The sequence below is a fragment of the Microtus pennsylvanicus genome, chromosome 8 (assembly GCF_037038515.1).
Source record: "Microtus pennsylvanicus isolate mMicPen1 chromosome 8, mMicPen1.hap1, whole genome shotgun sequence".
Taxonomy (NCBI): Eukaryota; Metazoa; Chordata; class Mammalia; order Rodentia; family Cricetidae; genus Microtus; species Microtus pennsylvanicus.
This window is the reverse complement of record NC_134586.1, coordinates 20,686,512-20,712,422: the sequence shown is the minus strand read 5'-3', so window position 1 is coordinate 20,712,422 and position 25,911 is coordinate 20,686,512. Positions and strand designations below refer to the sequence as shown.

The 25,911-nt window shown below is 49.8% G+C and overlaps 1 protein-coding gene across 2 annotated transcripts in view; it reads left to right on the top strand.

The window, feature by feature from the left end:
* Positions 1-2,341: 2,341 nt before the first annotated feature.
* The window catches only part of Tspan11 (tetraspanin 11), a 58,670-nt gene continuing 35,100 nt past the window's right edge, over positions 2,342-25,911 (top strand). For both annotated transcript variants that reach the window (XM_075982677.1, XM_075982679.1), the window contains exons 1-2: positions 2,342-2,558; positions 22,103-22,197. In XM_075982677.1, coding sequence (XP_075838792.1) covers positions 22,114-22,197 — 84 coding nt within the window. In that variant the 5' untranslated portion in view covers positions 2,342-2,558; positions 22,103-22,113. The remainder of the gene's footprint in view (positions 2,559-22,102; positions 22,198-25,911) is intronic.

Genomic DNA, 25,911 nt, shown 5'->3' with positions numbered 1-25,911 from the left:
CCTTCCTCAGAAGACCGGGGTTTTGTCTCCAGCTCTGTCTGCTCTTCCTTTCCACACTCTTTCCATCTCACCCTCTCTCATCACTCCATAACTTGCTTCCACCCCCTCCTAAGACTTTCAGAATCATTTTTTCCAGCACACGGATGGGCACCTTCCTCTGAGTAATCTCAAACCCTATTGGCTTTGCCCACTCCAGGTGCTCTTCCAGACTTCCAAAGTTCCCATCATATCAAACGCCATCCCCAGGCCCCTCCCTCACACCCCTAACCCCTCCCTCACACCCCCAGGTCCATCCATCACATCCCAGGCCCCTCCCTCACATCCCAGGCCCCTCCCTCGCATCCCAGACCTCTCCCTCACACCTCAGGTCCCTCCCTCACAGCCAGGCCCCCCTCACACCCCAGGTCCCTCCCTCGCATCCAGGCCCCTCCCTCATCACACGCAGGCCCCTCCCCCATATGCAGGCCCCTCCGTCACTCACACTTAGGCTCCTCCCTCACACCCCCAGGCCCCTCCCTCACACGCAGGCCCCTCCCTCATACTCTAGCCCCTCCCTCAGCTCTTCTTCCTGCTGCACAGCTCTCTATCACCCTCTCGACTTGCATCTTTTCATCACTCCCATACCCAGTTCATTTCTCACAGATATCTCCATCACCTCCTCTAAATCCTTTCGTCCCAATATCTTAGTCCATCTTCCACTGCTTCAATAAAATACCCAAGACTGAACAACATATAAAGAATTGAAGTCTATTTAGCTCATGTTCGGCAGCTCGAGAAGCCCCAAAATGGACAGACAAATCTGGCAAGAGCCTCGCACTGTTACAGCGTGGTAGAAAGTGAAAGAGGGGAATTATTGCCTTCAAAAAAAGGGGGACATCATGCTATATAATAACCTCTGCTCTACACACACACACACACACACACACACACACATATTCATGCACTTGTGTACACATGAACACATCCACACACATGGACATGCACACATATAAAAATGAAATAAGTATAACCTGCTCTCTGGTGTAACCAGTCCAGTGTGGGACCACAAAAGTTGACTTCCCAGAGAATCAGCCCTGTTCTGTGAGAGCAGCATTAATCCCTTCAGGAGCCATCAGCACCCAAGCACTTTGAAAGGTCCCACACCACTCCACCCTAGGCACTAAATCTCAGGATGAGTTTTATTTTATATGCATTGATGTTTTGCCTGCACATATATCTCTACTAAAGTGTCAGATCTTGGAATTACAGACAGCTGTGAGTTGCCATGTGGGTGCTGGAAATTGAACCTGGGTCTTCTGGGAGAACAGCCAGTACTCTTTGTTAATCATTGTGCTACCTCGTCAATCCCTCAGGGTGAATTTTGAAGGAGACAAAACACATCCAAACCGCAGTCCCAACTCATGTCCCCTATGATAGCCCATGCTTAGGAGCTAGCTGGGTACTTCGGGGGCGCTGGTACCTCAGTAGCCAGGTAAGCTGAGCTTTCCCTGCCTTCTGCGACTCAGTTGTCAACTTCACTGGCTTTAGAATCACCTAGGAAACACACTTTCGGATGTGTCTAGGAGGATGTTTCACTGAGGGAATGTATGTGACACTATCCCATACTGGAATCTGGACAGGATAACAAAGAGAAACAAAGCAAAGCAATCTGAGCATCCATCCCTCTCCGGTTCTTGGCTGCAGACCCAATGTGGCCAGTCACCTCTATTCTTGTCACTGTGCCGTCTGTGACCCACTGCACCCTCACACTGTAAGACAGAACAAATCCTTCCTTAAGTTGTTCTTGCCAGGTATTTTGACACAGCAGACAGAAAAATAACTAAGGAGCAGCAAGTCTTGCTCACTGCAGTCAAGGCTGGCTAAGCGCGGGTGTTCCTCTCTGTAGATCACACAGGGTGCTTCCCCGCTGCTGGGCAGCTGGGGTCAGCAACTCTGCTCCCTCACCCACTGGCAAAGACTGGGCCTCTACTGTCTGCCCTTCCATTGTGTTCCAGTCTAAGAAGGGATCTGGCTTTTCTTTGGTTCCACGGAGGGTAAAAACGATGGTCCGCATGACTTTGAGAGATGGTTCTTGTGTCGCAGGAGTAAGGAGAGAAGTGAGAGGCTCGTCTCGATACCCCGTGGAACCCCTCAAGGATTTACTTCTTTCCGGAGCCTGAGATTTCCTCCTCTTCATGAGGACCAATCTAAGTCCGAGACGGGGATTCTAGAGTGAGTGGGTGGGTCTGGGATGGCTGCCTCTCCGTCTCCGCCCCACCCCCACCCCACAAGTTTCTCGGGGCCACTTCTGCACAATTGCCAGGACCAAGAGCTCCGTGTGCTCTGAACTGGAGAAAGAAAAATAAAAAAGCCAGCTCCAAACAAAGAGCAGCCGGTCCCCGCCCTCCCTGGGCCTGTGGGCGCGTCCCAGCTGGCCAGTCTGCGAGAGGGGCGCCCGGCAGGCTGCAAGAGAGGCAGGGAGCGCGCGGGGTTGGGCAGACCGCTGTGCCCAGGGCAGCAGCCGTCACCGCTCCAGGATCCCGATCCTTCCCTACATCCAGTCCAGCGGTTGTGGCCCGGTAAGTGCAGGTGGCTTCGGAGACAGCACGCCGCTGGTGGGATTGGCACCAAGTACCAAGGGGATGCCCCAGAGGACGCCCCCAGCTCAGCTGCCCATCCCCAACAGGACCCCAGAGGGACTCGGTGGGCAGGAAAGTGGCCCTTGAGTGAGGGTGGGACAGGAAGCCACTGGACCTGTGGTGGGTGCTTGTGTAGGTGTCGCACTATGGTCAGCAGAGGTAGTTGGGGGAGGTCAGTACTACTCTAAACGTCTGCCTTGCGTTTCTGCCTGGGGATTATTATGATTAACTTCTCGCTGGGCCTCTGATAGAGCCTGGGCCACGCAGCATACCCAGTACATAACTGTCCCTCCGGAAAATGTCCCCCTCTTTGTTCACCCCAAATGCCAGGGGCTGCCTCTTGTTTGTTAGCGGAGGCAAGGCTGCAGGACCCCATGAAAAGCAGGGTCTGCTAACTGCTGGCAGCTGCTGAGTCCAGGACACTGGGGGATTGTTCCCAGGCAGTCTAGTCTGTCTTCCCAGGCTGAGCTATCCACCAGGCCTCAGGGCCCTGCTGGGCGTTAGAGCATATGGAGTTCTGAGTTGGCAGGCCTTGTCACCTGTGGGCACGTGCTGAGCCCTGTGTCTGCAGCTGACTGCTTCCTGTGCTCAGGAGTGAAGATGATTGTGGGATGTATGTGTTTCCTGTGGATTATACAGTGCTCACAGGAATGAACTAGCTGGAAAATATGGGAGAGGAGGGCTGGTTGGCATCTTAACTTGGTCTAGACCTCAGAGTGCACAGGAAGAAGCAACCAGAGGCCCCGGCAAGTGACTTAATAGAAAATTTAGCTGCCATGACTGTGTCACGGCTCTTTACCCAGGAAGGTTATCAGAGTTCCATGGCTTATCGAGTAACCGTGGTCCTACATGTCTCCTAGATAGCTGGAGGAACAATGGAGGGGGGGATGCCTGGGATGGGGCTTTAGGCGAGGGGATGGTGCTGGGCACACAGGTGCCAGCTGGCGGCTTGAGAAAGCCCTGGTGGTCTGCAGCTGCTTGGTCACCAGAGGGGTGTCTGTCTGGAGCTGGCGTCTGGACTCTCAGTTGGAAATGTGGAAATTACAGACAGGCTTCCCACAGTTTCTGTATCAATGTCTTCGGCAGCACAGAAAAGAAACTGGCTTCGATGGTCTTCAAATACCCTGGGAGCCTTACTTCTGCCAAAAGCCTGCCTCCAGGAGAATGTGGGTGATTCGATCTGCCATCTTGTTTAGCTCCCTACAGTTTGCTCCCCAGAAAGTAGGAAGTGAAGATGTTTGTTCCCCAAGCCCACAGGTTTTGGTGCCTTCTGTGGCACAGGGACTTCGGAACCAAGTCCAGTCCTGGGTCAGTGTAAGGGGATGGGGGAGTTTCAGCTCAGCATTTATACACAGACAGCGAGTAACCCAACACCAAGACATGGTCAGGAGGCTTTTGGCCCTTGAACGTCATCTGTCACAGAGACCTTTTCATGTGGTGGCTACTTAGTTAATGTTTGTGAAGGAAAGAACCCTGGGGATGGGGGCCTAGAAACCCAGAGTTAAGCATTGTCTGGGCTTTTAGAAAAGTCATTTCGATCTATGGATCTGCCTCCTATTGGCCAACATCAGGGCATGTCCAAGTACCATTCTGATGTTGGCTCCAGGGTGAGCCCATCCCTTGTGGCCTTTCTTGGTGTCCCATTTGAAAGAGCCAGTTACCAGCTAGACCCCAATACCCCAGTGTGCCCCGTTGACAGCAGTGGCCACATTCTAAACTGACCTTTGCTGTCTGCTGTAGGGTAAGTGAGAAGAAAGCAGAGGCCATCTTTGTCCTCTTCTCTTCCCCTTCCTAAAACGTAGTAGGTGCTGTGTTCTGGGTGTTAACTGGGCATGGAGTTCAGGCATGTTTTCCTTTCTGGACCTGTAGGTGTGGGAGGCAAGCCCTAGACATAGCACAAACAGTCAGAGTTTGCAGTATGTTCTAGGTCAGCTTCCAGGTAAGGTTTTCTTTGAAGATGGAGTCCTCCCACACAAGCTAGAAAACCACTGCACCAGAGGCTTACGGGCGTGTGTCCCAACTCCACGTTAAAACATACTATTGTAACTAGCCATTCATCACTATTGAGCCTTTAAAGAGGAACTACATGGCAAAACACTTCCTCCCCCACGGAGCGGGTATTCCACAAACCAGGACTGGTCATGGAATCCATCATAGGCTTGGTTTTGGTTCCTAGGATGTTAAGTCATAATCAATACAAAAATAATTCTGCATACAATACAGCATTGAGGGGCATGTGGGATGGGCATGAGACGGAAAGGAAGCACTGGACAGCAATGAGGTGGCTAAACTACTCACAGATATTTGAGAGCTACACATTCAGGGTGGCTGTATCTGCCGTTGCCCTCCCTGAGCATGCTCCCCGGGCACACTGTCCCGATCACCCCAACTCTACTAGATGCCCACTTATAATCACTTTCTCTGAGCAGTGGGCAGTGGAGGGAGAGCCATCTCTGAACTCAGAACCAGCCGTGGGAAGGAATCTGGCCTGCAGGTACATCAGCATGCTTCCTGGTGCCTCAAATCTCACTTGAGATAAAGCACTCGCTCATACTCTCTCTTCCTAAAATCAAAATGGCATGTGACAATGTGACTGCTACCTCCAACGCCACCCCAGCCCCCAACAGAATAGACTTACCAGCAAGGCAGCCTCTCCCAAACTCCTTGGGAGAACACTAGCCATGCTTGCAGTGGAGAACGGGGTGACATTATTTCATTCTGGGTGGTTTGAGAGAGGGGGAGTTGACCAAAGAGAACTGGAATGTTCCGTGAATTCCTTTGGGCTGCCAACTTTGCTGCTTGTACCTGGTCCTGGTCTAGTTGATCCTTGTGGGCTTCTAGGTTCAGATAAAATACCACACAACAAGGCAGATAAAACTGGGGAGGTGACCTGTATAGCACACATGTATTCTATGTATTCATCAAGTGTCTACCATGAGCCTTGAACTTCTGGATCCCAAGGAATCCACGGAGACACAGCTGCTTCCTTCTAAGTTCTGGTTGCTGCTATTTAACCTCACTCCCAGGAAGAGATGAAAAAAACAGAAGAGATGGAAACCATATCACACACACACACTTACACACGCACACACACACACACACACATACACACTTACACATGCATGCACACACACACAGGCATACCTGCACACCTGGAGCACATAGAGGCAGGCCCATCCTGGTTCTGCTCTTCCTCCTGTGTGACCTGTGTGTCCCCTGACCCCACTGTGCAATTATTTAATTTTCTCACTTGTAGATCTGAGAAGTGATCTCTTCTAGTGAAGTGTGTGGATGGCTGAGGACAGAGGGAAAGCGTGGCAGAGGACTTGAGTTCCTACATGTCTGGTGACCACAGCGGAGTAGGTGGAAGACAGCTTTGTGATCACAAGGGCATGGATGAGGAAGGCGACTGCTGTAGATTGTGGCTCAGGTGGGAAAGATGGCGGTCTGTGAATTGTGCACAGACCTGCCTTCATCTCCCTTGGGGCATCTTCCCTGGTCCCTGTCACCTGTTGTGATTTGAATGAGAATGGCCCCCATATGTTTGAACACTTGGTCCCCAGTTAGGACGTGTGGCCTTGTGGCTTTGTTAGAAGATTCATATCACTGGAGGTGAGCTTTGAGATTTCAAAAACCCACTCTCTCTCTCTCTCTCTCTCTCTCTCTCTCTCTCTCTCTCTCTCTCTCTCTCTCTCTCTCTGCCTAAGGAACAGGATAGAAAGCTCTCAGCTGCTACTCCAGCACCAACCATACCTTCCTGCTTGCTGCATGATGACCATGGACCAACCCTCTAAAACTGTAGCCTGGCCCCAACTAAATGCTTTCTTTTCTGAGTTGCCTTGGCCACGGTGTCTCTTCACAGCAATAGAAGAGTAGCTAAGACACTGCCTACTCCTCAAGCACACCTGTGGGGTACAGCTGCCTTCCAGAAGCCTCCTCCTACCTTTTCCCACAGCCTCTCTTGAAGACTTATGGTCTCCAGGAACTAGGAATATAACAGAGGTGTAAGCAGAGACTCCTCGTTCATTCCTAACTGCCCAGACCCGAATAATCGCACAGAAACTATATTAATTGCAACATTGCTTGACCTATTAGCTCAGGCTTCTTATTAATTAACTATTACATCTTAAATTAACTACCTGACAGCTAAGGCTTAAGGGGAAAGAGTCCATTTTGACTCATGTTTCAAAGGGCATAGCCTAGCATGACCATGAAGACAGCAGCAAATTCTCCTGTCCCTGCCAGTGGAGCACAGACAAGAAGCCGAGAGCTCAGGCACGAAGTAGGACTAGGCTGTAACCCTTAAAGGTTCCCCAGTGACCCACACTTGTTACATTCTTCCCACCCCAAAGGTTCTATGATCCTTCAAACAGTGCTGCCATCTGGGCACCAAGTGTTCAAACACATGGGCCTATGGGTCATTCCGTGTGCAAGCCATGGCCCCATCTGTGAAATGGGGATGATAGCAGCACTTTAAATATCAGACGTGGTGATGAGGAATCTGTGAGATGGATTAGAATCCCGGCCCTCTGGATGAGGCAAGCAAATTCAAGGCCAGCTTGGGCTACATAGGAAGATTTTGTCTCAAAAGACAAAAAGCAAACAAAATAACAAAACCCATAAACTAAACAAACACTGACTTTGAGGGCTATGATGATTATACTTGTAAGAAAAGATTGTTTCTGCCAAAGACAGGTAGCCTACCAAGGACCAACACTGCCTAGATATCTCTCATCTTGTGGTATGCCTATGTGCCCAGCCAATAGACATTTCTGAGCTCTGTTACTCCTTACACCTTCAAGATCCGACCAATAAGGTGTGACACGGACCACCTGTGCTAGAATCCTAGTTTGGGTTTTATTGCTGTGAAGAGACACCATGACCACAGCAACTCTTATAAAGGGTAACATTAATTGGGGCTGGCTTACAGTTCAGAGGTTCAGTCCATTATGGTCATGGCAGGCAGCATAGCAGCCTGCAGGCAGACATGGTGCTGGAAAGGCAGCTGAGAGTTCTACCGCTTGATCCACAGGCAGCGCAAGTGAGTGACACACTAGGCCTAGCTTGGGTAACTGAGATCTGAAAGCCCGCCCAGACAGTGACAAACTTCCTCCAACAAGGCCACACCTACTCTAACAAATATACACCTCCTAATAATGCCACTCCCTAGGGGCCAAGCATTCAAACACGTGAGTCTAAGGAAGCCATTCCTACTCAGACCACCACAGTTATGGAGAAGACAGAGGGCCTCTTCTAGCCTAGTTTGAGTTGAAGCATGCTATTTTTACTAGCAGAAATTGCCTTACTGGGTTACTCTCACTTTCTTGGTATGTTTCTTTATTCAATACTAAGGATACTCATACACATCATCATATAAATGATTCATATGCTACATTGTTGGAGGATGAAAGCAGGACTCTGTCCTTCCCATGGAAGAAGAATAGAATCTCTCCACCAGTGGACAGGCCTATTTTCCCACATGCATGTCCTCTATGCATGTGAATTATTTCAGGGGAGTTTAGAAGCTGTATTTGAACTCCAGCATTGAGCAGTTAGTACCTCCTACAAGGTAGCAAATGGAAAATAAACAGGGGGCTTCTTCTTCACCTGAAACATTCAGGTAACTCCCTAAACCTTAGAAGAGTGGGTGGTGATGATGCAGGGACGGTGAGTTGCACTTGATTGGGGGATTGATATAGGCAACAGTCAGGGTGTTCTGAAGTCATTTGCTTTGAGGAAGAGTTAGGGTGCCTGTGATTGCACTGTCTAGTGGCCAGGAGAATGTGTTATTTCCTTGTCCAGAGAAGTCAAATATCTTTTAAAAAGACAAGCTTCTGTGGTGTGGGAAGTCTCTCTATGTGTTGCTTTTATTGGTTAATGAATAAATCTGCTTCGGCCAGTTGCTTATCAGAGCAGGGCAAGGCGGAAGTTCTAAAATGATTGAGGAGAGAGTAAGTAGTGTCAGGAGAAGCCATGTAGCTGCCGCTGGAGACAGATGCACTGAAACTTTGCTAGTAGACCACGACCTCGTGGTGGTGCACAGATTAATGGAGATGGGTTTATTTGTTTAGGATATAAGAGCAAGCTAAAAATATGCTTAAGCCATTGGCCAAACAGTATTGCAAATAATATAGTTTCTGTGTGTTTATTGTGGAACCAGGCGGGACAGAAGCTTCCACCTACATATCTGTGCGCTTGGCTCACCTGTAAGGGGATTGAAATACTTTTCTTAGGGGTTATCAAATCCCTAAAAAATATGTTTGCAATGACTTGAGATGGAACACCTATGGCTCATTGACCAGGAGCCTTAGCAGCCTCCACACTCACCTCAATGACTCACGTCACCTTCTGGACTTAAGGCCCAGAAGATTCACATCTGAGTTCCAAAGTGAACACTCAAATTGAAATTTACACACAAGACTGTTCTTGCATTTGCACACACAGACACACGGACCAATAAATCTGTGGTGTGGGGAGACATCACCGAATCAGGAAGCTGGACTCCTGGTATCCCTGACTGCACAGGCAACCCTGCCCCTGGCAGCATCCCTGAACCTGCCAGGTCTGGTCCTGGCCCTGAAACATTGCTGTTCTCTTTGGAATGGGCAAGTTTGTCTATGTCCCTAAAAGGAGAAGATTGTCAGTGGCCCTTAATGTCAGGTGGGGGAGCCTTCCAACCTTTGTCTCTGTGGAATTCCTCAGAACCCAGACAATCAGTAGTGACATTGTCCACACACACATGCACGCGTGCTTGTAGCTCCTAGGAAAGAATGCTCTTGAGGTTCACCACAAAGCCATAGTGCTTTATTCAAGACATAATACAGACACTATTTGGAAAGCAAATGAAAAATTTTACAAACCCCCTGTCTGGTAAGAAAAATGAGTTTCTGTATCATTGGGACACTTGGTCCAATTCCCATCACCTAGAAGGGAGTGTGTGCCCATCTAATTCACAGCCGGCAAGTTATAAGCACCCTTAAGCAGGGAAGAGCCTACACATAATGAAAGCCTGAGGGGCAGCCCCCCCTCCTCCCCGTAGTGCACAGAATGCAGAAACTGGGGCCTCTTCTTGCTGTGCTGAAACTGGGAGAATTGAGTCTGGTAACTTTCTAAGAGGTGTTGACACCTGCTGCAGGGTTTGGGGAGACAACAGGAACACCTCGCCTCTGATGCTTTCGTGCAAACTGCACTTGAAAGAATAGCCCAGAAACAACTGAAATGGTGCCCAACGGCTGTGGTTACACAGACTCAGAGCTTGAGGTCCTAAGAGTCAATCCACTCAGCGCCCTTGGCTGAGGACAGGGTCCAGAAGCTGTGGCAAGAGTGTGGGTCCATCCAGAAGCTGCATTTGGGAAAGGGAATTGGGCCAGCATCCATCCCTAACCCTCTGTTGCTGGGGTCTGAACTGAGGGCTGAGCACAGGGGGTCCCTGTTCAGAAGTGTCCTGAAATTTTTACGGTAAGAGAAGCGAGGTGCAATTTAAACCATAGGACATGGGATGTTGTGCTTAGGAAATAGTCAAAGTAAGAAGATCACGACAGGAACAGAGAACTCCAAAGACTGTGGGAGGAGAAGAAGAGGGAGTACTTCAGGGTAAGGGGTTTCCACTGTAGGTGATGAGAAAGTTCTAGATATATAAGAAGGTGATAGCTATACAATGTTATGAATGTGTTTAACGTCACTGGATTGCATGTGTTAAAATTGTCACTGCGGTAAATTTAATATTGTGTGGATTTTATCACCATGAAAATAGGCAAGGTGGGTGTGGCTGGGGCCCAGAGAAAGCAGTAGCAGCTGGACCGTCTGCAACATGGAAGGCTTCGCAGGTGACCTCACAGGTCCCCTTCAGTTTGTGCTGCTCCAGGGGTAGTTTTAACCTTGGATAACTGTACAATTATCATATTCATTAGGGAATTAAAAGGCATGATCTCAGAGTCCTAGAGGTGAGGTTGTGCTGTGGTCTCAGCTTTGGTATAAGTGGGAGAGGAGGAAATAGTAACGGGAGAAGCATATCTTGGAGAGGTGCTCAACACCCCTCTTCCGCCAGCAGAGCTCCACTTGACTTACGATTTTATATTTGAAGTTACTGAAAAAGTTATTTAAAGAATACACTCCCAGAACACCAACTTTGTCGTGTACAGGTAAAGAAACTGAGGCACAGAAAGGGATAACATCCGGTTCACTTGTCAGCCAGTACAGAACAGAAGGAACCCCTGACACCAGGGCTTCTGCTTGCCCACCCCATCCTGCTGAGAGTCAGTGGACTTCCAAGCGGCCCCATAGGAGTCCCTTTCTTTAGTAATCCCATGAAGTGAGGACTTCCCTCAGTCCCTTCACTCTCCTGGGGTCCAGGAGCACACACATCCCAAACTTCACCCGAAGAAAGAAGCAAGCAGCTCCTGCAGGTATGGGGCCTTGAACCCCACCCAGCCTGGACTAGGAAAGGAATAGCCTTTCTTCTGAAGACATTTAGCTCCTTCCAGTGGAGACAATCAGGGAAATTATAATACAGGCATATCTCTGAATGGGGGAAGCATAAGCTCTATTGTCACTATAATTAGGCTGCCTTTGTTAAGAGTGCTCACTCTACAGCAAGGTCCCTGAGCTTTCTGAAGTATGGTTGAGGCTTGGAATGTGAAAATTCAGTCTGCTGTGCAGCAGTTTCTCTGGGTGGGGGTCAGGGGTTTGACTTCTCATCCTAAGTTTCCTCCACTTCCCTGGCTGGATCTACACATGCCAGCCTGGAACAGTTGCTGGGGACTAATGTGGTTACACTAGGCTTGGCTGGCAGCCACTGGTGGGCTCTCCGCTACGTCCAGCAGAGCCACAGGATGTCATATATATATGCCTGACGGTCCCTTCAGGTGACTGTATTTTCAGAACTCATTCAAATGACTGCTCCTTCCACCGGACTCTGAGGGCCACGTGAGTTTGTTTAACTTAACTTCCTACCCCTGGACCAGAGGAGACAGATCCTTATTGCTTTTAAAATCTAGGTCAAAGCCTTGAGCCTGGTATGCATTCTTGTCCAGCCCCTTCTCCCATAAGCCATTGCCAAACCCCCCCTCCTCAGCGCCTTGCAAGTACATCTTGGCCTTGAACTTCACACACTCCGCTGAAGTGCTATTACTTTGCTTGTTGCCCCAGCTCTGAGTGTTTGGAGGTCAGAGACTGCCTCATTAATTCTTTTCAGTCTCTACCACCTACCGCATGTGCACACATATGGGGACCTTAGACATTTGGCGAATTAATAGACTAATTATCTAATCTCGGGGGAAATGGATATATAAATAACTTCCCCCATGCTAAGCGAGGAGAGGCCCGAGGCAGGGCCTGAAAGGAATGGAATGACGGATTCCCAAGATGCAAAGCGAGGCGCTGGGTCGGGACTGAGGATGAGGGATGAACAAGGAACAGGCAGGTGGAGGGTTCTTTTGCGAGGACGTCTAAGGGATAGAGGGGTAGCAGTAGAAATGGCTATCATAAACCGCTGTGGCCCTGGGTGAGCCTGGGTTTCAGCAGGCTCAGATAGCTGTTCCTTAATTTCCCCGAACAGAAAGGTATTTAGCCATGATTCTGGAAGGCAGAAAGCTCTAGGGTGCAACGATGGCTTCTGGAGGCGGCCTTTATGCTATGTCCTCTCAAGCCACAGGCAGAGGGTAAGAGGAGATGATCCAGAGGAAGCCCCGTTTTGTTTTCTAACAAAGCCACAGGAGAAAATTAGCCTGCCCTGTGAGAACACCATTAACAGGCTCTTGTCTGGTCCTTGTCTGCTGTACTGAGGATTATGCTTCTAATGCACGAGCATTGGGGCCATCTTCAAACCATGGCAACCAAGGCTCATTGGAGATGGACAAGAAGATGCGAGAGAAAACGGGATCATGAAACCGGTGAGGCCGGTTCTTAGCCACTGTTCTACTGCTAGGAAGTGATACCATGGCCAAGGCGACTCTTATTAAAAAGAAGCATTTAATTGGGGGCTTGCTTATAGCTTCAGAGGCTTCGTCCATTACCATCACAGCAGGGAGCGTGGCCGCACATAGACAGGCACTGGAGCAGTGTCTGAGACCTGCATATCTTGATGTAAAGAGAGCAGGTAGTCAGCAGATACTGGGTCTGCTGGCACTGGCTTTTGAAACCTCACAGTCCCCCCCCAGGGGCATATTTCCTCCAACAAAGTCATGCCTACTTCAACAAGGCCACACCTCCTAATCCTACTAACTTTTCTCAAATAGTGCCACTCTGCCAACTAAGCATCCTAATGTATGTTCCTATGGGGTCATTCTTATTTAAGCCAACACAGGCCATATCAGTGGTCACCATGGAGAGTGTTTCAGAGAAGGTGTGGTCAGGGTTGTGGCTCAGTGGCTTAAAGAGCAAGTCCAGAACTCGTGAAGCTCTGGGCTCCATCCCCAGCACATAAGAAAGTGAGTGGGTGGGGAATGAGGTGTGCCCGTGTCTCACTTTCTTAGAGGAGACTGAAAATCCACTGCCTTGGCTACTAGAAGTGACTTTGGGAATCACAGAGTGGTGACCATCAGACAGCAGTGAGTTCAGTGTGTCTGGATGAGAGAATGACCTCTGACCTCAGGGGTGAAGGAGGCTTAATCTTCACTGTCTGTATGGCTGGGTTTATAATCACCTAGGAGACACTTATCTGGGTGTGTCTTTGAGGGCGTTTCCAGAGAGGCTTAACTGATGAGGGGAGATGCACTCTGAACGTGGACAGCACCACCCAATGGACTGAAGCCCTGGGATGAATAAAGATGAAAGGAGGAAGAAGCCAGTTGAACACGAGACGCTCTCTGTCTCTCTCTCTCTCTCTCTCTCTCTGTCTCTCTCTCTCTCTCTCTCTCTCTCTGTCTCTCTCTCTGTGTCTGTCTGTCTCTCTCTCTCTCTCTCTCTCTCTCTCTCTCTCTCTCTCTCTCTCTCTCTGCCTTATGATTATGGTTATAGTGTGACCAACCACCTCACACTGATGCCACCACGTCTTTCTCACCATGATGGAGTCTATCCTTTGAAATTCAAACCAAAATTACCCTTCCTTTGTAAGTTCCTTTTGTCCGATATTTTGTCATAGCCACAAGAAGAGTGATACTTCATCAAATACTAGAGGGAAGCAGGCCTGGGAGCACACAGGAGACTTGAGATGCAGGGAGCACTGTGAGTAGATCCAGCTTGGAGCCTTATACCTGAACTCACCCCATTGCCCTCACTGTTTCTAATGGAGGTCGAGTTCCTTGCATCTAGAAGCAGAGCTACAGTAGAATTTCATTTCTTCTTTGTGAGAGAGATATTAACCAGAAAAGACTGACTCCCAGAGAGGTAATCCAGTGAGAAAAAAAAAGTGCTGAGCTTCTGAACCAGAACCCAGCAGGCAATCGCTTGAAAACAAAGAATTGTCTCCCATGTATCTAGAATGGAAAGGCAATTCCACTGCACCTGTCCAACTTTAAGATCACAACATACATCCACTCTATATCTCCATATGTTTGATCTAGGGTGCTGTGGTTGGGCAACCATACACCGTCCATAATGGGAGAAGGGGGAGCAACTTCTAGACCATGGGAAGCCTAGGCCATCTTGTGACTTAAACATGAGTAAGTTTGATGCCACCACCCACCTCTGGAAGAAAGACAACCACTTACCAGCCCCAGCTGGAAGGAATCTGTGGTCTTCTCTTTTCACTTTGGTGCTGCTGTTTGTTTGTTTTGTCAAATACACCAACCCCAGCTGTTTCCAATCTTTCTTGAGATTGCGCAGTACAAGTCTTAGACTCCATTCACCATGATTATATTGTCCAGCCTCTGCTTGGCAACTTCCGTGAAAAAGTCGGAAAGGGGGTGCCTATGTTCAGCAGGGAATGATGGGTAGTGTAGAGCAATGCTGGCTAATTGGAAGTGAGACACTGAAGGAAGGTGGGCAGCTTGCTAATCTCACAGCTGTATGGGCTGCACACTGCACAATTCCATGAGAAGCCATGCACATGAGCCATGATGGGGCTCTCTCTTTCCAGAGTTGGATGATGGGACTGTGGGATCTGTCTCACTCCCTTGATGAATTCGACACCCCAAGCTCTTGGGTCTTCCTGTAGCCATTAAGCTTATCCTAAATGGGTCATCTGAAACCTCATTCTAGTCTGAGGGGCTTGAAAGAAGGGTTTCTGAGTTCTCAGATTCAAGACCCGAGTTCTTTCTCTACAAACCTGAGAGGCCTGCCTCGACGTCACCCAGACTTGATACTGGATCTACCCTGCATATAAAACAGAAGGTGTGGTCCAACCTCACTCACTGACACCCTCAGCCTGGGAAGCTGCTGTCCTGTACCTGAAACAGGAGGGCCCCTGGCCAGGCAGTCTGTGTGGCTTCTCAGGCCCTTAGTTCCCTAGGCTATAAACTAAAGAAACCATACATCCCGGAGCTGAAGGTAGGATGACCTACTTCCCTTGGGTTTGGCATTTATGGACATCCTGAACTGTTTAGGTTCCATGAGCACAGTATATCTCTAACATTAGGATACAGAAGGATGGGCAGGGGGTGGAAGACAGATGGGGAGCCCTTGGTGTAATCCATATTGAGTGCCCCTGGTGATAAAGCCTTCGAGATCCTAGGTTTCCCCAGGTTCAGCTGTGGATACAGCTTAAGGACTATAACAAAGGCCAGATAGAGAGGGTTCAGAAACTGAAGCAGAGGGATGACTGTACGTCCATTTTCAAGGTTTGTCAGCTGCCTGGCTCTAGCCATGGTTCCTCAGCGGTCTGGCTCAGGAAGTGTTGTTCTTTCTTACGATGTTTCCCATTTGTGGGATGGGAAATGCCCTGTTCCCAGGGAGTCTTGTCAGGATCAGTTTAAAAGGGCTGTCTACTTTGATGTGTGGCGGGCATAAGTCTGAATTTCTCATCTGAGGATAAAACAGTGAGGAGAAAGAGAATGTTGTGGAAAGGGCAGAGAATACCCAAGAAGAAAGCAAGAGTCCCCACAGCTGACCTGGGTAAGGCTGTCCCAGGAAGTCCTGGCTGCACAAAGCCATCTGCGCAGGAACTCTCACTGTGCACAGCACAGGCATGTAGTGATTAGGCGAGCAGGCCTGCTTTTTGTCCCGCCGGGCTCCTGCACAGCTAGCTTAGCCCCGGAAATAAAAACACAGAAACTGTATTCTTTTAAACACTGCCTGGTCCGTTAGTTCTATCCTCTTCTTGGCTAACTCTCATATCTTGCTTAACACATTTCTAATAATCTGTGCAGCACCACAAGGTGGTGTCTTACCAGGAAAGATTCAGCATGTCTGACCTGGTGGCTGGCTCCATCACATCTGACCCAGAGAGGAGAGGCATGTCAATTGCCTCACTTCCTCCCAGCATTCTGTTCAGTTTACTCCGCCTACCTAATTTTCTGTCCTATCAAAGGGCCAAGTCAGTTTCTTTATTAATCAATGAAATCAACTCAAAACAGAAGACCCTCCCACATCACAGGCATGGGTCACAGAAGCCAGGTACAAGATGTTCTTCTCTCCCCTCCATGGTCTTCAGCTCTACTTCCCTGGGGGCCTGGGGGAGAAGACAGAGAACTATCCGAGTAACTCTCAAGAAGTTTGAGACCTGTCAGGAAATTCCGCAGTGGATCTGCCCAATGGTTCCATCTTTCCTTCAACACCAATTGATGCCCACACATCCTACACCCTACTCAGTGCTCAGCATCCAGGACTGGGTTCCAGTTTCAACTATGACTAGCGTTGAGGGTTTCAACTTGGGGTTCACTAAAGGGGCTTGATGACCATGGATTTTAGAGCAATGCGCAGTTGGAAAACCCACTGAGGTGGAAAGGGTGGAATGGGAAGATACAGAGGTTTAGAGAGTAAAAAAGATTGCAGACAGGTGGCCTGACATAGTGGTGATGAGCCTGCAGTTAGCATCACCTATCCACAGAACACTCTTAATAATTACATTAGCAGACAATAGGTATCAGCTGGCATTGTTCCAGACACAATACGTATAAACAGGGATGTTGTGTGGGCACTCAGGAAATGTCACCTGATAAGACTGCCTGACCACCCTTAGCTTACTGTGTGGCCTCTGTATAACCTCTGTGGCCCTTTCTGCCTCTTGTGGCAGGAGGTGGTTCTGAGGCCCATCTCGCGGGATATCTGTGAGCCTTAAAGAGATATACTTATGAAGTACTCAGAGTAGCAACCACTGTGGTGTGTGTGTGTGACAGCCTTGACTGTTGCTGGGAACCTCCATCTGGGATGCAGACATGCTCTCAGATGACTGTGTGGACAAAGGACTTGAGAAGGACACCTCGCCTGACCGAGACAGGGAGGTCATCCTTGTAGTTCAATGCACAGAAAAACTGCAGCTTGGCATCACAGAAAAAGTTAGACCCAAGATTGTAGCCAGAACCCAGGTCTCCTTAAGCCTGCCTTCCTGAAGTCACAGGGGCTGGGGAAGGTGGTACAAGCAGCAAGACAGATACTGCCATCTGAACTGGACGAGCTCATGCCCACTGTGATGGCCGAAGCCATGTGGGTAACCCTGCTGGAGTCCTGACTGCAGGTTGCCCAGGCTACAACCAGCTTTGCAGCGCCTGTGCCTGGAAACCTCCGAAACCATGAGCTAAATTAAGCTCTTCCTCCTTTCAGTTAGCTTCTCTGGCATTTTGTCACAGCAAACGAAGTTGACACACCACCCACTTTCCACTGTCCTTCACTGAGGAAGGTTACTGAGCTCTGGAATAAATGGTCCTTTGAACATGTTAGGACATAAAATTCTTGCAAATTCTCCAGTCCAAAGAAGGCAGAATTGGCCCAGCATCACCTCCAATATGCAAGGCAGGAAGCTGAGGCCTGGAGGTCATTTGACTTGCCAAGGATCACAGTGCTGAGTGACAACTGGTGTTCACACCCAATGATCAGTGTGGCTGCTGTGTTTGTTTACACACCAGTCTTGTCATGTGTATGGGAAGTTCCCGATTTGAAGATCAGACTGCAATTTTTAAAAGGGGGAAAAAGTCAGAACCGCTTAGCAGACGGTAACAGCAAACAGAACCTGAGAAAACTCGTGTGTATGTGTGTGTGTGTGTGTGTGTGTGTGTGTGTGTGTGTGTGTGTGTGTGTGTTGCATGTGGAACCTGATGGGAGCACATAGCTAAAGACAGGGCAGAGGGTGGACTACTGTATATAATGCATGCTGATGCTGCAAATGAGGCCAAAAATAGAAAGGAGAAAAGGCCAATCCTGCACTTGTGAAAACTTTGCTCTGTACAGAAACGCTAGAAATTCTTCCTGCCAGGACCTTAACTCAAGGCCTGCCTACAGCACCAACCCTGGGACTCTAGTTAGCCATCAGCCCTGAGTTTAATCCAAACAGTGGCCCACATCCATCCACGTGTGTGCAGTAGCTGACCCCGACATACTGACAAAGTAGAGCCTCCCCAGAGACTCTGCACATACCTTACAGCGGGGCTCACAACCACAGGATTCCAAACCTCCAGCTCAGGCAGCCAGGGACAAGGATGTGGTTCCCTCCAGCCAATTCTGTGAACACAGCTGGTTCCTTTGTAATACACGGCATGGTGCCTCCTACAGAACCAACTACAGTGTGTTCCCAGGACAGACATGATGTTCTTAGCTCTCACTGGAGACCACCAATCTGAAGGAATCTGCAAGAAACCAAAATTAGAGCTACAGGGGGCAGGTCAAGACACACTGCTGTGCCAGGGCTCACCCTCAATATTCCCACCAGGGGACTGAACGGCAAATTAGGGGCACACAGGGGCTTTGCCTCCCTCTCTAGCCCTCAGTCAGAACTGTCCATCAGGAATGGACACCTTCTGTAGACTACAAAGCAGCAGCATGACCTCTGGCTCCTCCTGCCACCCAGGCTTGGCTTCAGTTCTCAAAGAAGCTCAGTAGCTAAAGGGCTTGCCATGAAAGCCTGGTGACCTGAGTTCATAACCCACGATGTAAGAGGGTAGCACATGGGCCCGTAATCTTGCCATGGTCACACTGACAAGTGGGAGGCAGAGGCAGGAGGATTGCTGGACGTTCAAGGGCCAGCAGCTGTGAATCAGTGCCCTTGTCTCAAAAAATGTAGAAAGTGAATATCTATACCTAAAGCTGTCCTCTGACCTACACACAAATACACACACACACACACATACACACATACGCACACACACACAGACAGGGAGGGGGAGAAAGGGGGGAGAGAGAGAGAGAGAGAGAGAGAGAGAGAGAGAGAGAGAGAGAGAGAGAGAGAGAGAGGAGAGAGAGAGAGAGAGAGAGATGCTTCCAGCTGCCCTCCAGCTCCCAGCTCTGGAATCACTGAGAGTCCTGTACTCCTAGCTTCTCGGCCTTGTCAGAACCATACCTGGCTCGCCAGGACAGCAAGTCCATCTGGGCTCCTTCTAAGGCCTCTCCTCTTCTGAACTCTCTGAGACTGTATCCTAGGCATAGAAGGTGGAGCTTGCAGCAGAGAGACTGGAGTCCCCAAGCCTCAAAGCTGGTGACATTATATATCCAGTCCTCAGGAAAGGTCCAGAACATGACATCACCACCCAGGCATCTGCTCTTGCTTTTCTGAGAAGGCCTGTAGCGTGCTTGTGACCTCAGCAACCCCTGAATCCAGCCTTGTTCCTCCATCAACACTCTGACCCATGAATGGTGCCTGAAGCCACTGCTCCCAGGGACCAGTGAAAAGGTTTCAGTGTTTCGGTGGAAACTGTCTTAGATGTGTGTTGCATGGGAGGATGTGCCCACACTGCCTCATCCCCACCACACCTGGGTGATGCCCGACTGTCCCTGGCTGCCAGGACTGAGGCAAGGGGAGATCCTGAGATCAGCAGCATCTTGAAGCAGAATGATGTCATACCTTCCTGGTCCAGGCCTCAAAAGCCCTGTCTTTTTCTTTTTTTAAAGTGATTTTATTGAGCTCTACATTTTTCTCTGCTACCCTCCCTGCCTCTCCCCCCGCTTCAACCCTCTCCCATGGTCCCTATGCTCCCAATTTACTCACAAGATCTTGTCTTTTTCTACTTCTCATGTATATTAGATCCATGTATGCCTCTCTAATGGTCCTGTGCCCAGGATCTGCACAGGGGCTATCCACTGTACCCAGGATCTGCACAGGGGCTATCCACTGTGCCCAGGATCTGCACAGGGGCTATCCACTGTGCCCAGGATCTGCACAGGGGCTATTCACGGTGCCCGGGATCTGCACAGGGGCTATCCACGGTGCCCAGTCATACTCTGTCTCCTGTCCTCTATTCGGATGCCTTCTCCACATTGGACTCCAGTGCCAGATGCATATTTCTACCCTCACTAGAGAACTCTGGGAAATGTGGGACTACCCGCTGAACATTCCTGGACACACTCCCAAGCTCCTGAACTTACATGCAATGACCATGCCGGGACCACTGCTCTCTACGGACTTTCAGTCCTGAGCCTTGCACCACTATCCTTCCCATACACCTTCTCATACACCAGAAGGGACACCGACAGTCCCCTGGGCATAGGTGGATCTCACTAGAACCCCTCCTCCTAATCATTATGGTTTTCAGCAGAGGCAAAATTAGCCCGTGATTAGTATCCCCCACCACGTGCAGCATGAAGGAAATGCAAAGCAAATATCCATATGCATGAGATACACAAATAAAATGTATAAGCAAATATCCATATGTATATATGTATAAGAATGAAACACACAGGCAAATGCATACATGAGATGTTCGATGGCCACAGCCAACATGATGCTCTGACCACAGCCCAGCTGCAGCACAGCTGGCACTGGCTGGCACGGGCTGGCACACGCCTCAGTGTTCACTCTTTGTCCCACCAGAGCAGAGAAGTAGCAGATGTGTGGTTCAAAGAAACCCCAAGTCTGGTGGAGGTGACCTGCCCAGGGACAGTGTAACCACTCCAAAATTATCAGAGCCCCGGGTTCTTTGAACATGTGGCACTGCCCTTTTCACCCCATGGTTCATGGTTTGGAGCACAAAGTAGCTGCTTGAAGTCCAGCCATAGCATCAGCATGCCAAGCAGCCAGGGCAAGGGAAAGAGAGACGCAGCCTTTTTCACTCTTAGGATGTGACTGACTTTGTCGGAGGTAAAGAACGGGGCTTATCAGTGGCAAAGGGATTGCTCTATCAGAACGAAGTCACAGCTCCAAATCCGTGTGTGCTCCACACCATCTCTGAAAAACATACAGCCTGAAAATAAGGAGAGTCTAGCAGACCTCGTATCAGCGCAGGAGTCCGCTGAAAACCTCCAAAGCCAATGAAACAAGCCGGCCCAGAATTGAAACAAGTTGACCTCATTGACCTCTAGAAATTGGTCCCCATTCTTTCCAAGTGGAAGGGAAGCCCCTGCCCCACAGAAAACACCTTCAAGAAACCATTTTGCCCCTGCTGCTCACACACCGTTTGCCTGCCAGGGGCTAACCCTGACCATACCTCACAGAGAGGCTGGGTTGGAGCAGCACCACTCCAGGTGGCAAAGTCGCCAGCTAAAAGGGAGAGATTCTCTTCCAAGAGAACAGAGCGAGTGTACCTCCCCTGCTGTCTTCTGGATAAGCCTCCTCACTGGGTGATGTTGCACAGAGAGGTTAAGTAACCCCTCACAACCCAGGCGCAGAGACAACCTGCTGAGGTGTGTACCTACGGAGAAGCAAAGAGCTCAGCAGGCCTTCTGGAGCCCCACTGACTTCACAGTTCCGGGGGTCATCCATCCAGGTGTCAGAACAAGGCAAGGTGGCGTTGAGCCAGAGATGGGGCATCTGGGAGGATGGAATGGGACTCTCATTTACTGAGCACACACTACGTGCAAAACCTTATTAGACCCTGGACGAGGAGGCTCTCACCGATCTTCCTGAGGGTCCTGCAGCAGAGCGTCATCTCTGCCCCTACAGATGAGGCCTCAGGGTGGGAGGGCGTGGGCTTGCCCACAGCACACAGTGAGGACTTGAAGCTAGCAGTCAGCATACAGAGCCCCCCCAACTTTTGGCAGAGTCACTAGCCAGCTGGACCTGCTTCCTCTCTTGGGAGCTGGGGAGTTGGGAACAGGTGAGATGGCCTATGCAAACATCAAGGTCCCTTCCAGACAGATACCTGTACACAGAGACCCATGCAGAGATTCTGCTCAGAGCTGCAGCTCTGCCAAGTGTGTGGGCATGCACGAGCAAGTATGAGCATGTGTGCAAGCATGTGACAAGAAAATATGTCCTGCAATGGTAGTAAGACGTGGAGAGACAAAGGATTCTGAACACTGTGTCATATAACAAAACTGAGATCCAAATGTCTAGAAAATTCCACCCGGATCCCCCTTCCATAGGTTGTAGTCTTCATCTGGGGTCCACGCTGCACATGTACAGCCAGAGCCTAAGTCTCAAACCCACTGGGGAACACGGACTGGTGAAGCCACTGTGGGTGCTGGGGCGGGAACGTCAGGGATCGCTGTGGTGCCCCTACCCAGCATGCTCGTGTCCTCCACAGGCCCAGCTGCCATGGCACACTGCAAGACGGAGCAGGAGGACTGGCTGTTGGCCCACCTGAAGTACCTGCTCTTCATCTTCAACTTCTTCTTCTGGGTAAGTGGAGGCTGTGGCACGCCCCTCCCCACACCTGCACTATGGCTGCGCTCACTTTGGCGTCTCTGTACCAAGGTTGGCTTTTCCCAAGTCAGAAACCGTGCTGGGACCTGTCCTGCCCTGCTCTCAGAGTGAGCCCTGCCCTGGCTGTGACGGCTGCAGCTTTCATGGAGTCCGTCTGAGCATACCCAGTCCGAACTGTGTGTGCAACCTCATCCATCGTCCCTGTCTCCAGAACACCATGTCCGTGCGATCCTGACTGCCAAAATGATGTCCCCTTCCCACTGAAATCCACTGGCCTTGCCGGCCATGGTCTCAGAGCTGCACTGTGACATGGACGGTCTCTATGGCATTTGACACAGGTTTCCCACAGCATTGTGGCCTCTGTCTCCCAGTGGGGATTACCTATTTAATTAAGAACACAATGCCATCGACCCCCAGAGGGCCTGTAGAGAGGCTGCATATTACCCTGATTCATTTGTTAAGATGGTGTCTCACTGTGCAGTCCAGGACGGCTTTGAACTGGTGATCCTCTTGCCTCAGTATCCCAGCTGCGGGTCTTACAGGGGCTCACCATCACATCCGGTGTTTGTTGACTGTGTGTTTTGTTTTGTGGCCTCACTGGCTGTGGGAAAGACTAAGAGGGAAGGTTTGCTGTCGACAGGGACCCCGGCAGCAGTGGATGCTGTGGCATTTCTGAGTCTGTTTCCCTAGCTGGAGTTGGGAGATTAACTCTAGCCTCTCAACCTGAAAAAGCACCCCCCACCCCCCGAATCAACATCTCAGCAGGGCTGGGCTCCAGGTACCAGAAAAACAAAACAAAGCAAAACCTACTCCCCAGCCCCATCTCAGAAACACAGGGAGACCATAGGGCCACACTGGTTCCAAGCTCAGAGTGGTTTCAAAGCATCAGGAGAACTGGCCGCATCAAATACTATCTGTTAAAATAAAGGACACAGTGTTTGCTTAAATACATTTCGTAAAGTTTCTGGGAACAAAAACTAAAATGACTTTGGCTTTGATCTTCCCAGGAAAGAGTTTTCTGGAACAGGGAGGCCCAGGGGTACAGCTCCTGGAAAATTACGCTGTGCCCTAGGATGGAGGACTGGGCTACATGTAGAGATCTGACCACAGATAAATCAGTTAGGGCACTTAGAGTTCCTGCAGAGCAAGCAACCTCACTCCCTCCCCCTCCCCTTTTCTTCCTTTTTTGGATATTTTAAGGTTTGTTGTTGTTTTGTTTTGTGACAGGGTTTCATCCTGTAACCCAGGCTGTCCTCAGACACATTGTGACAATCCTCTTAGCTTTAGCTGGGATGGCATGCGTGTGCCACCATGCCTGGGTCAAACTTTTCTTTGTAAGACTTTTTTCTTGACCATGAAAGTCTCCTGTGCCTACTCCAGATAATCTCCAAAAGACAGACAAGCATAAAAACATTAATGACCCATGTCTGACTATGTTGGTCTCCTAGCGTGACAGGACAAAGCGTCACAGTCTACAGTCAGGGTGGCATTAAACAGCAGGAATGATGTTTACTCACTGTTCTAGGCCTACAAGTCTGTGATCCAGTGTGATGCTCAGGTCCCTCAAACTGAATTTACCAGGGAGGGAATGTTCAGAGCATGAACTCCTTCTCCACAGAAAAGGTTCCTTCCTATTTGAGACACTCCGAAGTCTAATTGTTGTGACTTACCTGAACCCCAGTCATAAGACAAGGCAGTGTCTGCACGCCTCCCACCCTGGGGTCACCACAATTTCTGCCTTCCTGAAGGAATTATAAGACAGGGCAATGGGCAAGAGGCTATATTTGCATACCCTTTCAGCCTGTTGCCCCTTTAGCCTCCAAACACAGAAGCTGGCACAGAGCAGGGCCCAGCCATTCAGGCTAGGAGTGCAATAAAACAAACTCCCTCTTTCATGAATGCAAAGTGTCTTTTGAGCCTAGGTCTTCATTGCAGGGCTCTGCCAAAGCCAGCATGGAGCAAAGAGCCCAGGATGCCACCATGGTGATCATAACAGCCAGCACTGAAAGATTCTGCATAGGTCACCCCAGTGCCCTTGCATTCAACCATAGTAGTCAGTGTAACTAGTGTTCTTATTGTGTAATGGGGACCTGGCTCACCAAGCCAGTCACTGACAGTCGTCTTAGTTATTTTATTGCTGCGAAGAGACAATGTGACCAATGCAACTTATAGAAGAAAAAGTTTATTTGGGACTTACAGTTTCAGAGGGTGAGTCCATGACCATCACAGTAGAGAGCATGGCTGCAGGCAAGCAGGCATAGTTCTAGAGCAGGAGCTGGGTGCTTACATCCTGATCCCTACACAGGGAGCAGAAAGAGCTAACTGGGAACGGGTGGGCTTTTGAAACCTCAAAACCCACCCCCAGTGACACATCTCTTCCAACAAGGCCACACCTCCTAATCCTTCCTAAATAGTTGCACCAACTAAATCATTCAAACATGCGAGCCAATGGGAGACTTTCTCATTCAAACTTCCCACAACAATCAAGCTTCTAGGCAGATCACTTACTCTCATGTTTTTGTTACGTACATGAAAGGGGGATGCCTGAACAGTACGAATTAGAACTTGCCGTTATGGAAATGTCTTGCATGGTTGAGGGTCTGTACTGATGCCCTGCTGGGATGGGATGAGCTGGCGATCGCCAGCTCTTCAGCGGCTTCCTCCCCATTCCTAGCACTGGGCTTAGAGCTTCTGGCATCGCCACCTGGGTAGAAAACAAGGGATGTAATGTTGTTTTTGAAGAGAATCTTGCCTGCACGGGGTGTGATGCCCCCTGAGACTTTGCTCTTTGTGAATAGCACTCTCCTTATCACGTGCAGACCACAGTCCTGAGTGCCCACATCCCACAGAGCCCACTCTACGCACCCCGGCAGGATTCGGGTACCGCCCTTCCGTCACCCTGCCCCTGAGGCCTCCTGGGATGAGTCTAGACAGGGATCACTGATGCCACCATTGACATACCTCCTGGGTGACCCTGAACAGCACACATGCCCAGCTTTCCTGCATGGCTGGCAAAGAAAAGCTGCACTTTTCTCCTCGTCCTCCCTTCCCCCTCGGCGCCCCCCCCTCCCGCTTCCTCACGCAGCTCCTGTCACCCCTTTATTGTTCTCTAATTTATTATTTTAATTAGCTGCTTGGCTGTGTTAATAATCAAACTGTTCCCAACCTCCCAGAAGCTCTGCCAGGCTATGGGAGGAGCCTGGGAACGCTGCCTCATCTCACAGCCTGTTCTGCCTTTAGGGTCCACCCGGGCTTTGGTGCTACCAATGGGAACCTCTTTAAAGGAACACAGGTGACTGAGTAGATGCCCAAGTGGGTAAGAACACTTGCTGTGTAACCACGAGGACCTGAGTTTAAATACACAGTGCTTATGTACAAAGCTAGTCAGAGAGGCCGGCTGGAAACAAGAGACTCACGGAGCTTGCTTGATGCAGGCTAGCTCCAGGTTCAATGTGAGATCCCGTCACGTGGGTAGAAGGGAGGCCTGGGACATCCGGAGCCCTCCTGTGGCCTTCAAGTGGGCATGCCCACCTTCACACACACACACACACAGAGAGAGAGAGAGAGAGAGAGAGAGACAGAGAGACAGAGACAGACAGACTCAGGGCTGAGAAGAGGAGCTGAAGAAACATAGGAGACTTGAGCGCCATCTTCAGGGAAGGTTGGAGAACATCCCCTCAGCAGACCCTC